This window comes from Chrysochloris asiatica, unplaced genomic scaffold (assembly GCF_000296735.1).
Source record: "Chrysochloris asiatica unplaced genomic scaffold, ChrAsi1.0 scaffold00040, whole genome shotgun sequence".
Classification (NCBI taxonomy): Eukaryota; Metazoa; Chordata; class Mammalia; order Afrosoricida; family Chrysochloridae; genus Chrysochloris; species Chrysochloris asiatica.
In genome coordinates this window covers 20,178,261-20,191,793 of record NW_006408558.1, presented here as the reverse complement: position 1 = coordinate 20,191,793, position 13,533 = coordinate 20,178,261, and the positions used below count along the sequence as shown (strand labels likewise).

The following is a 13,533-nucleotide window of genomic DNA, read 5'->3' as shown; positions in this document are numbered from 1 at the left end:
CTATAAGTTATAATCAACTCGACAACACTGAGTTAGTTGTTTAGGGGAATATGTTTTTACATTTCTAACCTTATGGTTTTTTACTAGCTTCTTTTGTTATTATTACTGATTTCTAACTACATTTCATTGTTCATTGTTTAATGCAGTCAGAAAATGTCATCTCTATGAGATCATAGCTTTGAAAGAACAGAAACTGGTTCTGTGGCCAAGCATGTGGGGAGTTTTCATGAACTCTGTGTTCTTGAAAAGGCTGATTAACACATATGGTGTGTATGATCTGTTTGGCACTCTGAAATATTCTAAACAATTGGCTTAGCTCACAATAACCCTGCAAGGTTGATACTCTTGTTATCCCGGTTTTGCAGATAAGAGAGATTAAGTGGTGACTTCGGTATTTGAACCCAGACAGTGTGCCCCTACAGTCTGTTCTGTTGACCATTACACAGCCCTCTAAGTGTTGGGGGCATGTTCTATAATCGCTTTATATCACAACTTTTAGCTATTTTGCCTGCTCAGTTTATCAGCTAGTGGGAGAGAGATGATAACCATCTCATGTCATCAAGATGACTTTGCCAGTTTCTTATTTGATTCCTTTATTCCTACGGCTTCTTTTTCTTTCTGAATGCTGAGCTATATTCAGTATCTCAAATTTAGAAATTTTGTATCTTTTTAGTCAACTCAACTTTGTTTTAAATTCAGGGACCTTCTTCATCTCTAACAATGCTTTTTACTTTCATATCTTTTATTTCCACCCGTGTGAATGGAGCCATTCCTGTTTGCTTTGGGTTTATCTTCTTCTAATCTTTGACAGCCATTGTTTCTGAAGCCTGATGTTTTAGTTGTCTTTGTAGTCAGTATATAGCTGGGAATTAAAAAATTCAGTCTGAATAATTTGGTGTTTTAATTGGAGAGTCTTGTCCTTTTGTACTCATAGTGAATACTGATGTATTTGTGTTTCTTTCAGCCAACTTACTTTGTACTTTCTGCTTGTCTCTCTTCATATGCCTTCTTTTGAATTCAATGGGTTCTTTTCTCCCTGTTTCTTTGTTTCCCTCTACTAGTTTGGAGTCCTGATGTGGTGCTGTAGGCTAAGCACTGGACTGTTCATCCCCAGGTCAGTGGTTCTAGCCCACTAGCTGCTCCTCGGAAACCCTATACAGGGTCACTATGAGTCAGAACTGACTCGATGGCATTTACCATCAACGAGTTCGAAGACAGTATTCTTTTTCTGTTCTTTCACTGGTGTATTTAAGATCTTGGCTAAAAAATTTTAAAGTTAGTCTATCAATATCTTTACCCTTGTCTTGAGCGATGCAAAGAACTTAGAATACTTTGACTTGGACTACTTTGATTTTGTTTTATATGCTCTTATTAGCTACTATTTAAATTCAAAATTGCATTTTTTAGCCACAAATTTTGCATTATTAGTATTAGTATTCCATACAGTCTGTGTTTATTTGGATTTAATAATAGTATTTTGGCTCACCAATTCCAGCTCTTCATCTGAAACAGTTTCCATCTCCCTGAAGTATGTCCGTTTGTATTTCTTTTAGCAAGGGTCTTTTGGTGATAAACCTTCTTAGTGTTGATGTAAATTGCCTTTATTTCATATTCATTCTTGACAGTTTTTCTAAATATACAATTTTGGGTTGGTGCTATTACTAGCCCACTGAAGACGTTGTTACTTTGTGTTTTTGTTTCTGTTGTTGTTATTGTAAATCAGCAGTCTGTCTGTCTGTCTGTCTGTCTGTCTGCTATAGTTGTTTTTATTTCTTTACTCTCTGGCAGCTTTTGAAACTTTTTTTTTCCCCGCTGTCTCTGTAGTTTCACCATGATGCATTGAGGTATGTCAATTTCTTTTTATTTAGCCCGCTCAGGATTTGTTGAGCTTCCTGAGTCTGAGGATTAGGGTCTTTCAATAATTATGGAAAATTCTTACCTATTATCTTTTAAAATATTGCTTCCTTCCCACCCATTTTATTATTTCCTTCTGGAATTCCCATTAGGGCTGGACTGTCTCCCTCAATCGTCTATGTTAGGTATTCCATCTCTTACTTTCCTCAAATTCATACTGTAAATTCAGAATTTTTTATTTTTGCTGTGTCCGATCTGCTGATGAATCTTTTAAACAAATGCTTAATTTAAATTCTCTTATTTATTTTTATTTCTAGAAGGCTTAATGGATCCTTTTCAGATCTGTTAATCCCTTTTTTGTATTTCCAAGCTTCTCGTTTTATTTAACATAGTTAACACAGTCTGATAATTCCAATATTTGAAGTTTTAGTTGATCATTTTTTGTATGTTATGGATGCTGGTTTTCAGTTATTGTGCCTTGTTTCTTTGTAAATTTAAAGATCTTTGGCTCATTTAGCCTGAAAAATCACCTGTGGGAAGTTGTTTGATTTTGTTTTAGTTAGAGATGAAATTCACATAACATAAAGTTAACTGTTTCAAAGTGAACAAATGTAAATCAGTGGTTCCAGTACCTTCACAGCACTGCAGGACCACCACCTCTGTCTAGTTCCAGAACATTTTCATTGCCCCCCTCCCAAATAAAACCTTATATCCATTAGCACTCACTCTCAGGTCCTCCCTCTGCTGAAAAAATCTTGTTTTATCTTTGTTCAGATCTGCCTATTCTAGATATTTCATGAAAACGGACTGATACAGTATACGATATTTTGTTTCTGGCTTCTTTCTTTTAGCATGGTTCTGTAGTATGCATCAGTACCATAGGCGCCCTGGTGGTACCGTGGGATAAACACTAGACTGCTAACTGCAAGGCTGGCAGCTCAAAACCCACCAGCCTCTGTGAGGGAGAAAGATGAGGCTTTTTGCTCCTATAAAGATTCAGAGCCTAAGAAACTATACAGGGTTATTAGGAGTCTGACTCAACTCAGTGACTTTGGCAGTGGGTGTGGATACCCTATGTGGTTTTTTAAAAAATGTTTTATTGTGAATTATGTGATAGTTTACATGGGAGAACATTAGTTTTACATTCATCCTATCGTATATCGTTCCATTGCTGTGGTTACAGTCCCCTCCATGCGTCATCAACCAACCAAAGGATATATCCTACAAGTCTGCCGCCCCCCACCCCCCTCGTTGTCAGCACACAGCCCCTCTCCCTCTCTGGATCTAAAGTCCCCAGCTGCTCCATCTCTCCACGTCATCATCTCTGCCTCCATTTCAGGCATCACTGCTTCTCTGGGTAGGGTCCCGCTTTCTGCTCTTCTTCCTTGATGGTCCTAGGGACCTCTGCTCCTAGACTGAAAAGTTAATCACGCCCCTCCTTGCTATAAAATGTCTACCTTTACATTTCCAACCCTCACAATCAGTCCTGATAACAATTATTCACTATTGTATCACAAGAGACCTATCCGCATTTCCTTTCATCAGCCCCGCCTAGACAGATTGGATACTACTCAGTGGGTACCTTGTGTTTTGATGATAATGAATCCATTACCCTGGAGTCAATTTACAATAGCTACTCACAGTGACCCCCGTAGGAAAGAGTGGAACTCCAGAGTTTCCAAGGCTGTAATCTTTTTTTTTTCTTTTTCCCAAGGCTGTAATCTTAAAAGTGTTAAAGAACCAAGATGACACTTTGAGGAGTAAGGTATAAATGACTGAAACCATGGTATCTTCAGTTACCTCATATACATGTAAAAGCTGGACAGTGACTAAGGGAGAGTGGAAATACATTTGAATTGTGGTGTTGATAAGACATAAGGACTATACCATGGATTGCCAGAAGAAGTAATGAATCAGTCTTGAATAAGTAGAGCCAGAATTCTCCTTAGAAATAAGAATGGGAAGACTTTTTTGTCACATGGACTTCGGCATGTTCTTGGGAGGGACCAGCCCCTGGAGAGGACATCACGCTTGGTAAAGTAGAGTCAGCAAAAGAGAGGAAGACCCTCAATGGGATAGATAGACACAGTGTTTACAACAATGGGCTCAAACAGAATTATTGTGAGGATGGTGCAGAACCAGCAGTGTTGTGTTTTGTTGGGCATAAGGTTACTATGGGTTGGAACTAATTCAATGGCACCTAATGACAACAATCTTTGTGGACGTATACTGCCACATCTTTCTCCCACAGAGCGGCTGATGGGTTCAAACTGCCAAGCTTTAGGCAAGCCCTTAGCCACTGCTCCACTAGGGGTTCTTTTGACGGAATAACACCACAGTTCGTTTATCCATTCAAACATTTGTGGGAGTTCTTTGAGTCCTGGAATGAAGTTAAGTCTCTTCAGAGAGAATTTGCTTGTGTTTCTGACAATCACCTGGGGATGCTACAAACCCAGGACTCTTTTCAAAGTAAATTCTCTGCTTCAGGTTTTCTCAACCTCACAGAGAAAATGAATTAAAACTGCAAACCCGTGTGGTTATAAATTCGCCAGAAGAGTGAGTTGTTCTCTTTTCCCCAGTAGAGTTAATTTCTCTTTCACATGTACACTGCAGTGTTCCCCATGGGGGTCCCAGTTTTATTGCCAGAATCTGTTGGATTCTCCACCTTGGGCTGGCCACCTATGCCCAGTCTCAGGGTCCCCAGGGGTTTCCATTTGTTGAGGGAAGTTTCTGTGGCTTAGTAGTGCAGTTAACAACATGTTTTGTGTATGGTATCCAGCATTTGTTTATTTAGGTCAAGAAGGTTGACCCAAATAGCCCAGAAGTGGAAGGGCCCCCTGATCTCTTACCATTACCCCCATGGTAGTAGCGTCCTCTCAAGCCCTGCTTTCTCCAGGTGGCTCAATGGGTAAACCTCTTAACTAAAAGGTCGGGAGTTTGAACCTACCAGCCACTCCATGGAAGCAAAGACCTGGCTGTCTACCCCATGGGGCACTTCTCCATCCTAAAGTGTGACTCCAGGCACATCCCCTGTCAGTTTCCTTTTGTTCTTGGATTTTATCCACATAAACCCCACCCAGGATGCTGCTGACCCCTCGCCCTCCTTGAGCTCCTTACTCACTGCTCTGTGGGCCTCATTGTACTCTCATTGTCCCCGCCCTGCGATATGCTCCTCCTACCCCTGCTGGGCTGACTTTTGTGTCCTCTTCCTGAGCTCAGCTCACTGTCTCCTGAGTTCTCAACTTTCCCTGCCCATTTTTAGAATGTGTTTAACTTTGGTTTGGGTGAAAGTTTACAGAGCACGTTAGTTTTCCATTCAACAATTTACACAGCGTTTGTGGCATTAGTTACAATCCCTTCAATGTGACAGCATTCTTCCCACTTCCTCCCTGGGGTCCCCATTTCCATTTGTCCTTGCCTGCCCCTTCCTGCTTTCTGACCTTGGATTTGGGGCAGATGCTGCCCTTTGGGTCTGTGTTGTTCTGTAGAGTGTGTTCCTCATGGGTGGTGTTTGGTTGGTTGAATAGTGACCTCAGGGGTCTTTGTAGGTATTCAGTTCATTAAGTTAATTGACTTGTTGGAAGTCCACCCCTCCTGGCAGGGTTGAGTCTGAACCCGCTGCCTCCCTGGCATACAGGGGGCACGCCGTAATATTTGCTGAATGGTGGAGGTGAAGGCTTTGGACCTCTCTGGCTCATTCCTGATCCCAACTTTCCGCAGCCACCTTCTGGGTGAACCCGCAGTTCAAAGTCCGGTTGGATAAGGTGGACGACAACGATGACGACTACGGGGGCCGAGAATCAGGCTGCAGCTTTGTGCTCGCCCTCATGCAGAAGCACCGTCGCCGCGAGCGCCGCTTTGGCCGCGACATGGAGACGATTGGCTTCGCAGTGTACGAGGTGAGCCCCTGAAACCACAGAGCCCCGCCCAGAAAGCCAGTCTCCCGCCCAACTGCAGCCGAGTTTCCACCAGGGGGCGCCAAAGGACACTGCTGCGGGCGCTGCCCATCCTAATGAACTGGATATGTCTCACCTGCAGGGCAGGTAGCCCTGGATGGAACCTCAGATAGGCACACACTAAAACCCTTTGCCAGGCCTGAGTGGGCTGGGGAGTAAAATTCATCTCATGAGGCAGGTAAAGGGCAAATTCACTCCATCCTCAGAGGCTGGAAGGCTGCCCATTGGGAGAGGGAACAGCCTCTGGGGCCAGGCTTTGGCTCCGTTTCAGAAAGTACTGGGCAGGTGGGCTGCCCTGGAGAAGTAATGAGCTCCTTGTCTTGGAAGCGTGTAAGCAGATTGGCTGTGGCTGTGGATGAGTGGGCGGGCGTCCTACCCCTGGAGAGCTTGGACTCTATCTTCGTCCCTGAGCCCACTCTGCTTCGCATCGTGTGTTCAAGACAGGTGCAGAAACTTCTGGAGCTTCCTGGCCAGGGTAACAGAGATGACAGCCTCGGCCCATGCTCAATTGACAGCAGACTGATGAAGATTTCTATTGATCTAGGGATTTAAGACATTGCTGTTAGCCCCTTTGGGGACTGCCCTGGGGATTTTGATTCAGGGGTCAGGCTCAGGACATGCCAGAAATGAAGTGAATGCTCAAACCTGCCTGGACCCTCTCTCCTGGGGTCCTGGGTACCCCTCTGGCCTGAGGATGGGTTTGCGTCCACACCGACACCAACCCAGAGTTCCTGGTACCCTCTCATCTCCAGTCTCTCTCCTTTCAGAGCGCAGGACGCTTACTTAGCTTCTCAGTCTGCGCATCTTTCCCAGGGACCAACAAAAACAAAAACAAAACCAAATAAAACCAGTTGCTGTTAAGTGGACTCAGGCAACTTCATGTGTGTCATGGTAGAACTGTGCTCCATAGACTTGTCACTGGCTGATTTTTCTGACTCAATGTGCTAGGCTTTTCTTCTGATGCCCCACTGGGTGGATTTGAACCTTCAACCTTTTGGTTCAAAGTCAAACACCTTAACCATTTATTCTACCCAGGGACTCCAGGGATGAACACACATCTTATTTCTCCATTGCTCTTTTTTTATTTTGGAATTTTTTATTGTGAGTTCATCAAAGAGTAGATCATCAGTTTTACATTCAGCAAATTACATTCTTCGTTTCATGTTAAAGATTGTAAACCATGTTACATCAGTTATCCCACTTCCTCCCTCCCTGTAATTCTTGTTTCCATTCTGCCTCCTTTTCCAGCCCTTCTGAACTTTGTCCTGAGGTAAATGCTTCCCTTTTGATGTTGAATGGTTGACCATTCCATGGTGTGCATACCTCACTGGTGGCGTTGTCTCCACTACATGCCAGTCTACTGCTTATCTGGAAATTGAGCCACAAGAGTTCAATCCCAGACCTGAAAGATGACCAAGGGCCTTAGTCTCAGGTTCCTCCAATCTCTTTCTGAACAATAAACCTGGTCTTTTTTTTTTCTTTCTTTCTTTCATAATTTTGAGTGTTGTTTCAGTTTTTCCCACTCTGTTCAGGACCTTCTAAAGTGATCTCTTTCAGAACAGTTGGCAATATTAGCCGGGCACCATCTAGTTCTTCTGGTCTCATTGTCATGGAGACAAATGATCACATGTTCCATTAGTCTGTTGAACTAATTGATTCCAAGTGTTTTTCAGTTTTTATCACTCTTCTTTCTTCTGCACAGGGAATGACCAGTAGCTGTACCTTAGCTGGCTACTCATGTTATTTCTCCATCTCTCTTGCAGGTCCCTCGGGAGGTAGGTGTGATAACTGACTCACCTGAATTTACTTGCCCATGAGTGCAGATGGCCTGATGAGGCCAAACTCCCGGTCCAGGGGAGCAAGAAGGTAGCAAATCCACACGTAAGGCCGCCCTGTGGTGAGTGTGTAGGAATGAAGACAACAGCTGTGTTTCACTGCTCACAGAATGCTTCCCCACCTGACTTCAGTGGCTGGGGTAACGGTTGGGAGAGGATGTTGGACCAGTAGATATTGCTTAATCTCAAGCTTAAATCTTGAGCCTTGGTGTTCCTGTCTGTAAAATGGGATAGCAGACCGCCTCACAGCAGTGAGTGAGGCAGTTGTTGCTGTTGTGAATTTCCATCAAGTTGGCTCCCACACAAGGTGACCAGATGTAGTTGTCTGGTCCTACACCATCTTCTCTTCAGGATTGTTGGTGTGTTTAAACCCATGGTTGCAACTGTTTTGCCGATCCATCTCATTGAGGGTCTCTCTCGTTTCCACTGACCCTCTACTTTACCAAACACGATGTCCTTTTTGACATGCTGAAAGCTCCAAGTAGGATTTAAAATGGGCTACAGACCATGGAATCCTGGCGTGGCGCTGTGGGATAAATTCTGGACTGCGAGGTCGGTTTGAACTGCAGTCGGTGGTTCAAACCCACCAATTGCTCTTCAGAAACCATATGCAGCATTGTTGTGAGTCAGAACTGACTTAACAGCACTTAAAAACAGCAACTGTGGAATTATGATAATGCTATTTAAACAGTGCTATGCATGATGTCTTTTTAGCTTAGCATTCAAGACACCCCTTACTTCCCCCCTGAGCTGTAGATTGGGCTGCCCTTCTTACCTCATCTTACAGATGAGGCAACTGAGGCAAAATCACTTGTCAGTGTCATGCAACCTGCAGGCGACTGAGCCATGACCCAAGTCTCCAGTCCCTCGGCCCCAGTTTGGGTAGACTGAGCAACTATGGCACTCACTCCCACTTTCCCCTGCCAGCTGGTCGGCCAGCCTGCCGTGCACCTGAAGCGGGACTTCTTCCTGGCTAATGCATCACGAGCCCGCTCCGAGCAGTTTATCAACCTGCGGGAGGTCAGCACCCGCTTCCGCCTGCCGCCCGGGGAGTATGTGGTGGTGCCCTCCACGTTCGAGCCCAACAAGGAGGGTGACTTTGTGCTGCGCTTCTTCTCGGAGAACAAAGCAGGGACAGAGTGAGTCCACAGTCCCTGCAGCCCAGCCTCCTCCCTCAAGCTCTGGCCTTAGGCCCCTCTGACTGGCCCTTCCTTTTCCTTCTCCACAGGGAACTGGATGACCAGGTCCAGGCCAATCTCCCTGATGAGGTGCGTGGCCCTTCCTTTCTCCCTCCCCTCTGCCACCAGGAGATGTGATGGGAACTTCACGCACTGTTCCCTGGGCCCCTCTGGCAGGAATAAAAGTAATGTTATCAGTAATGTAAAGGGCAGCCTGTTCGGCTGCTAGCCAAAGGGTTGGAAGTTTGAGTCCACCCAGAGGCCCCTCAGAAGAAATGCTTGGCAATCTACTTCCAGATAATCAGCCATGGACAAACCCTGAGGAGCACAGTTCTGTCTTGACATACAGGGTCACTATGAGTTGGAATGGACTCAGTGGTAACTGCTGGGCACATGATAGTTTGCAAAGGACTTTGTGGTCATCTGGTGTATGGTTTCCTAAGTGTTCATAGTTTGCTGGATCCATTCTGAGCACTTTGCCTGTATCAGCCATCTCCCTTTTATCAAAGGGAAACGGAAGTTCAGAGAGGTCAAAAACCTGCCCAAGTTGGCACAGCAAAGGCCCTAACTCTCACCCTCTATCTCTGAGCTCTACTGTACCCCCATCATTTAGACCCCAGAAGGCTTGGGTTGGAGAGACCAGGGCAGTGCAAGGACTGGATCAGAATTTTCTAGATTAAAGGGGAAGAGGCATGTAGCTAGTGAGTGGGCCCAACCCCGCCTCCAGCTGCCTCTGGGATGCCTCTTACCTGCTCTCCACCCTTCTTCAAACAGCAAGTGCTCTCAGAAGAGGAGATTGATGAGAACTTCAAGGCGCTCTTCAGGCAGCTGGCTGGGGAGGTAAGTGGAAGCATAGTGGGGTGGCCAGGTTCCCGAGGATCAGCCCTTCTTGGGGCAGGTGCCATCTCTCTCTTTCCCAGGACTTGGAGATCAGCGTTAAGGAGCTGCGGACCATCCTCAACAGGATCATTAGCAAACGTGAGTCCCCAAGCCACTGCTGCCCACCCCTATTTCCTCCTGGCTTCAGCTGAGCTGAGCCCCACCCCCTTGACCTGTGTAGGGGGCATTCCTGCTCACACTCATTTCCTCCCCTCCTCCTGCTGTCTGGTTTGAACCCTGTTCTTACAGTCTGAGCTTGTGCTTCTTGGTGATGGGAAGTAGACCTGGCTGTGGGCAGTGCAGCCTTTCAGATTCAGGCAGACCTTAGCTGAAAGCACCTTTGTGCAAATAAAAAGGCTCCCTTCCACCCAGAAGACTGGCTTCATCCGCCCTGAGGCAGCCGCCTCCCCGACCGTCTTCTTTCCTCTGTCCTGTGCTCCAGAAACTCTCCTCACCCTGAAACCGGCAACGTACGCCACCCACCACTGTCTGCCTTTGCTTTACGTTTCTACCACACTCCCTTCTTTTCTATTTAACGTCATTCCATTTTCCTTTGGTCTACTCCCGATGGTTGTTGGGAGCCCTGATTTGATTGCTGAAATATTCTGCACTGTATTTTCTAAGGATAAAAACAAGACTACACACAGACTCTGCTGGATCTTATGGTCCCGAGGCAGGACTCATGCCTCCCAGACCCCTGTGCAGCCCGGGGTGGAGGTGGGGCAACATGGGGCAGGCAAAGGAAGGTCATGGGTTGAGTTGTTGAAGCTGGTTTTCCTGACAGACAAAGACCTGCGCACCAAGGGCTTCAGCCTGGAGTCATGCCGTAGCATGGTGAACCTCATGGACGTATCCTTGCAGCCGGCGCTGAGTGGGGTTTTGGGTGGGGCAATGTTGGCATAGGAAAAGTGCTGGGTGAGCTATCCTGTGACCAGCAGGGAAGGGGCAAAGCTGTGGAGTGTGGGTGGTCAAACGCCTTTTTGGGCATCTGATTGGGAGAAGGTAAACTGAAGCTCTTAGTGGCCCTAAGGCTGATGCCCTTCTTCATCCTCCCCAGCCCAACCCACTGCCCCTCCCCCCCCCCCAGACTGAGGCAGCCTGGCTGCAGTTTGATCACATGGGGCTCTTGTAGTTTCTCCCTCCCTTCTCCAGTCTCCCCTTCTCTGTGTTGGCTCACCTCCCCCTGCCACCTCCCTGCCTGTCAGCCCCCGGCCTCAGCTGTAGAGTTGCCTTCTTAATGGTCCCAGCGTGATGGCAACGGGAAACTGGGCCTGGTGGAGTTTAACATCCTCTGGAACCGCATCCGGAATTATCTGGTAGGTGGTCCTGACTGACTGATGCCCTCCCCCTCTGCAGCTTCAGTCTCAGCTGGGCAGGCCAGGCTGCAGCCCCTAAGTGGGCTGGCTCACTTTTGGGGTCTCCTTGCCCTTCAACCCACACCCTTAACAACCTAGGGGCAGCAGGAAGGGCAAGAGACCGTGGGCAAGGACTGATACTGTAAATGGTCCTCACTTTCTGCCCCCCTCCCCAGACCATCTTCCGAAAGTTTGACCTGGACAAGTCCGGCAGCATGAGTGCCTATGAGATGCGGATGGCCATTGAGTCTGCAGGTGAGGCCCAAAGGATGGTGTCACTGTGGACCGAGGGTCACTGCTCTGTGGCCCAGGTCACTTCCCTGACAGCTGCCCAGGGCAATGCCCCAGCCCACTCACCTTGTCCCTGGGGGTGATGGTGGTGGAGGTAATGGTGACAGTGATGGTGACAATGGTGGTGTGCTGACAGCCATCCTCTTTGACCTTTTTCCCATCTGACCAAGCACTACAGTTGTGCCAAGTGCCTTCCTAGAAGCCTTTCCTTTCATCCTCTCTGCAGCCAAATGAGAGTTGTTGTTGTTAAGTGTCTGGTTTCCAAGGAGTGGCTGGTGAGTTTGAACTGCCAATCTTATGATCCGGTGCTTATCCTATAGCAGAACATACCGGGACTCCAAGTAAGAGTTGTTGTTGTTGTTAGGTGCCATCAAGTCGGTACAGACTCATAGCGACCTCATGCACAGCAGAACGAAACACTGCCTAGTCCTAGGCCAACCTCACCATTGCTGCCATGCTTGAGACCATTGATGCTGCCACTTGGCCATCCATCTCATCGGGGGTCTTCCTCTTTTTCTCTGACTTCCCATCTTACCAAACATGATATCCTTCTCCAGTGACTGGTCCCTCCTGACAATATGTCTGAAGTATGAGAGACAAAGTTTGGCCATCTTGGCCTCCAAAGAGCACTCTGGCTGCACTTCTTCCAACACAGATCTGTTGGTTCTATGGGCAGCCTATGGCACTTTCAATATTCTCCTCCAACACCATAACTCAAAGGCATCAATTCTTCTATGGTCTTCCTTATTCACTGTCCAGCTTTCCATACATATGAGGTTATTGAAAATACCATGGCTTGGGTCAGGCACACCTTAGTCCTCAAGCTGACATCTTTGCTCTTCAACACTTTAAAAAGGTCTTGTGCAGCAGATTTGCCTAATGCAATACGTTGTTTGATTTCTTGACTGCTGCATCCATGAGTGTTGCTAGTTGATCCAAGAAGAATGAAGTCCTTAACAACTTCAATCTTTTCTCCATTGATAAGAATGTTGTTTATTGGTCCAGTGGTGAGGCTTTTTATTTTCTTTACATTGAGATGTAATCCATACAGAAAGCTGTGCTCTTGGAGCTTCATCAGTAAAATAAGAGTAGGATTGTTTATTATTATCCCCATTGGGCATATGAGAAAAATGAGGCTCAGAGAGGGAAAGTGACTGGCCTTAGCCAACACAGCTCAGAAAGCAAGGCTCTGGAGTCCCCAGTGAGATAGGTTCAGGGCTTAGCCATAGGCCCATTCAAGGCCAAGGCCAAGGCCAGACATTTATAACAAATTGAACTGGATTCCTGGGCCCTCTTTGGCCAATACCCAGTTCCCTAGGATTTCCTGAGCCCTGTCCTCACATGGTTCCCCCTGACCCAGATAGCCCCTATTCTCCCCATATAACTCTCCTGCCCCTACACATCACCCCTGTCCCCATGCAGTTCTCTGGCCCTCACATGATGCCCCTGCCCTCACACATCTTCTCCTACCCCCACACTGTTCCTCTGGCCCTCCCTTCTCACACATGGCTCCCCTTGTCCTTATGAGGTTCCCCTGCTGCCCTCATAAGAATCTCCCCTCTCCCCGAGAGCTTCCCCTGCCCCCACACAGTTCCCTCTACCCCTACACACTGCTCTTGCCCCCACATGACTCTCCTCACACACTGTCCTCTCCTGATCAGGCTTCAAGCTTAACAAGAAACTGTACGAGCTCATCATCACCCGCTACTCCGAGCCTGACCTGGCCGTGGACTTTGACAACTTCGTGTGTTGCCTGGTGCGCCTGGAGACCATGTTCCGTGAGTGTCCCTGGGCAGGCACCCGGCCTGCACTCTGCCCCACGGGAGCTGGTGAAAGGACAGATGGGCTGTTGACAGCAGATACAGAGGCTACTGTGCTTGGCGATTGAAAGCTGGAGCTGAGCCATAGGGGAGGGCAACGGGCGGTGAAGGGTTCTCAGGTAGTGGGCTGAGCCCCGTCCATCCAGGCTTTGAGGGGTGAGTGAGCTAGGGGTGCTGTGGGAAGGTAGGGGCAGTCTTGGTCCTGTTGTGCATGCCCACTGAGCCCTCAGCTTCACACCCTCATATCTTGAACATACAGGGTTTTTCAAAACTCTGGACACAGATCTGGATGGAGTTGTGACCTTTGACCTGTTTAAGGTGAGAATTTTGAGGGGGTCCATGGTGGGAGAAAGCTCCTGAGCTTT

At 47.2% G+C, this 13,533-nt stretch overlaps 1 protein-coding gene across 1 annotated transcript in view; it reads left to right on the top strand.

Annotated features, from left to right (window-relative positions):
• The window catches only part of CAPN1 (calpain 1, (mu/I) large subunit), a 37,252-nt gene that overhangs the window by 23,425 nt on the left and 294 nt on the right, over nt 1-13,533 (top strand). Inside the window, exons 10-20 of the mRNA XM_006860939.1 lie at nt 5,575-5,753; nt 7,574-7,585; nt 8,573-8,784; nt 8,874-8,913; nt 9,598-9,663; nt 9,744-9,801; nt 10,487-10,551; nt 10,950-11,018; nt 11,234-11,312; nt 13,010-13,126; nt 13,428-13,486. Of these exons, the coding sequence (XP_006861001.1) occupies nt 5,575-5,753; nt 7,574-7,585; nt 8,573-8,784; nt 8,874-8,913; nt 9,598-9,663; nt 9,744-9,801; nt 10,487-10,551; nt 10,950-11,018; nt 11,234-11,312; nt 13,010-13,126; nt 13,428-13,486 (956 nt within the window). The remainder of the gene's footprint in view (nt 1-5,574; nt 5,754-7,573; nt 7,586-8,572; nt 8,785-8,873; nt 8,914-9,597; nt 9,664-9,743; nt 9,802-10,486; nt 10,552-10,949; nt 11,019-11,233; nt 11,313-13,009; nt 13,127-13,427; nt 13,487-13,533) is intronic.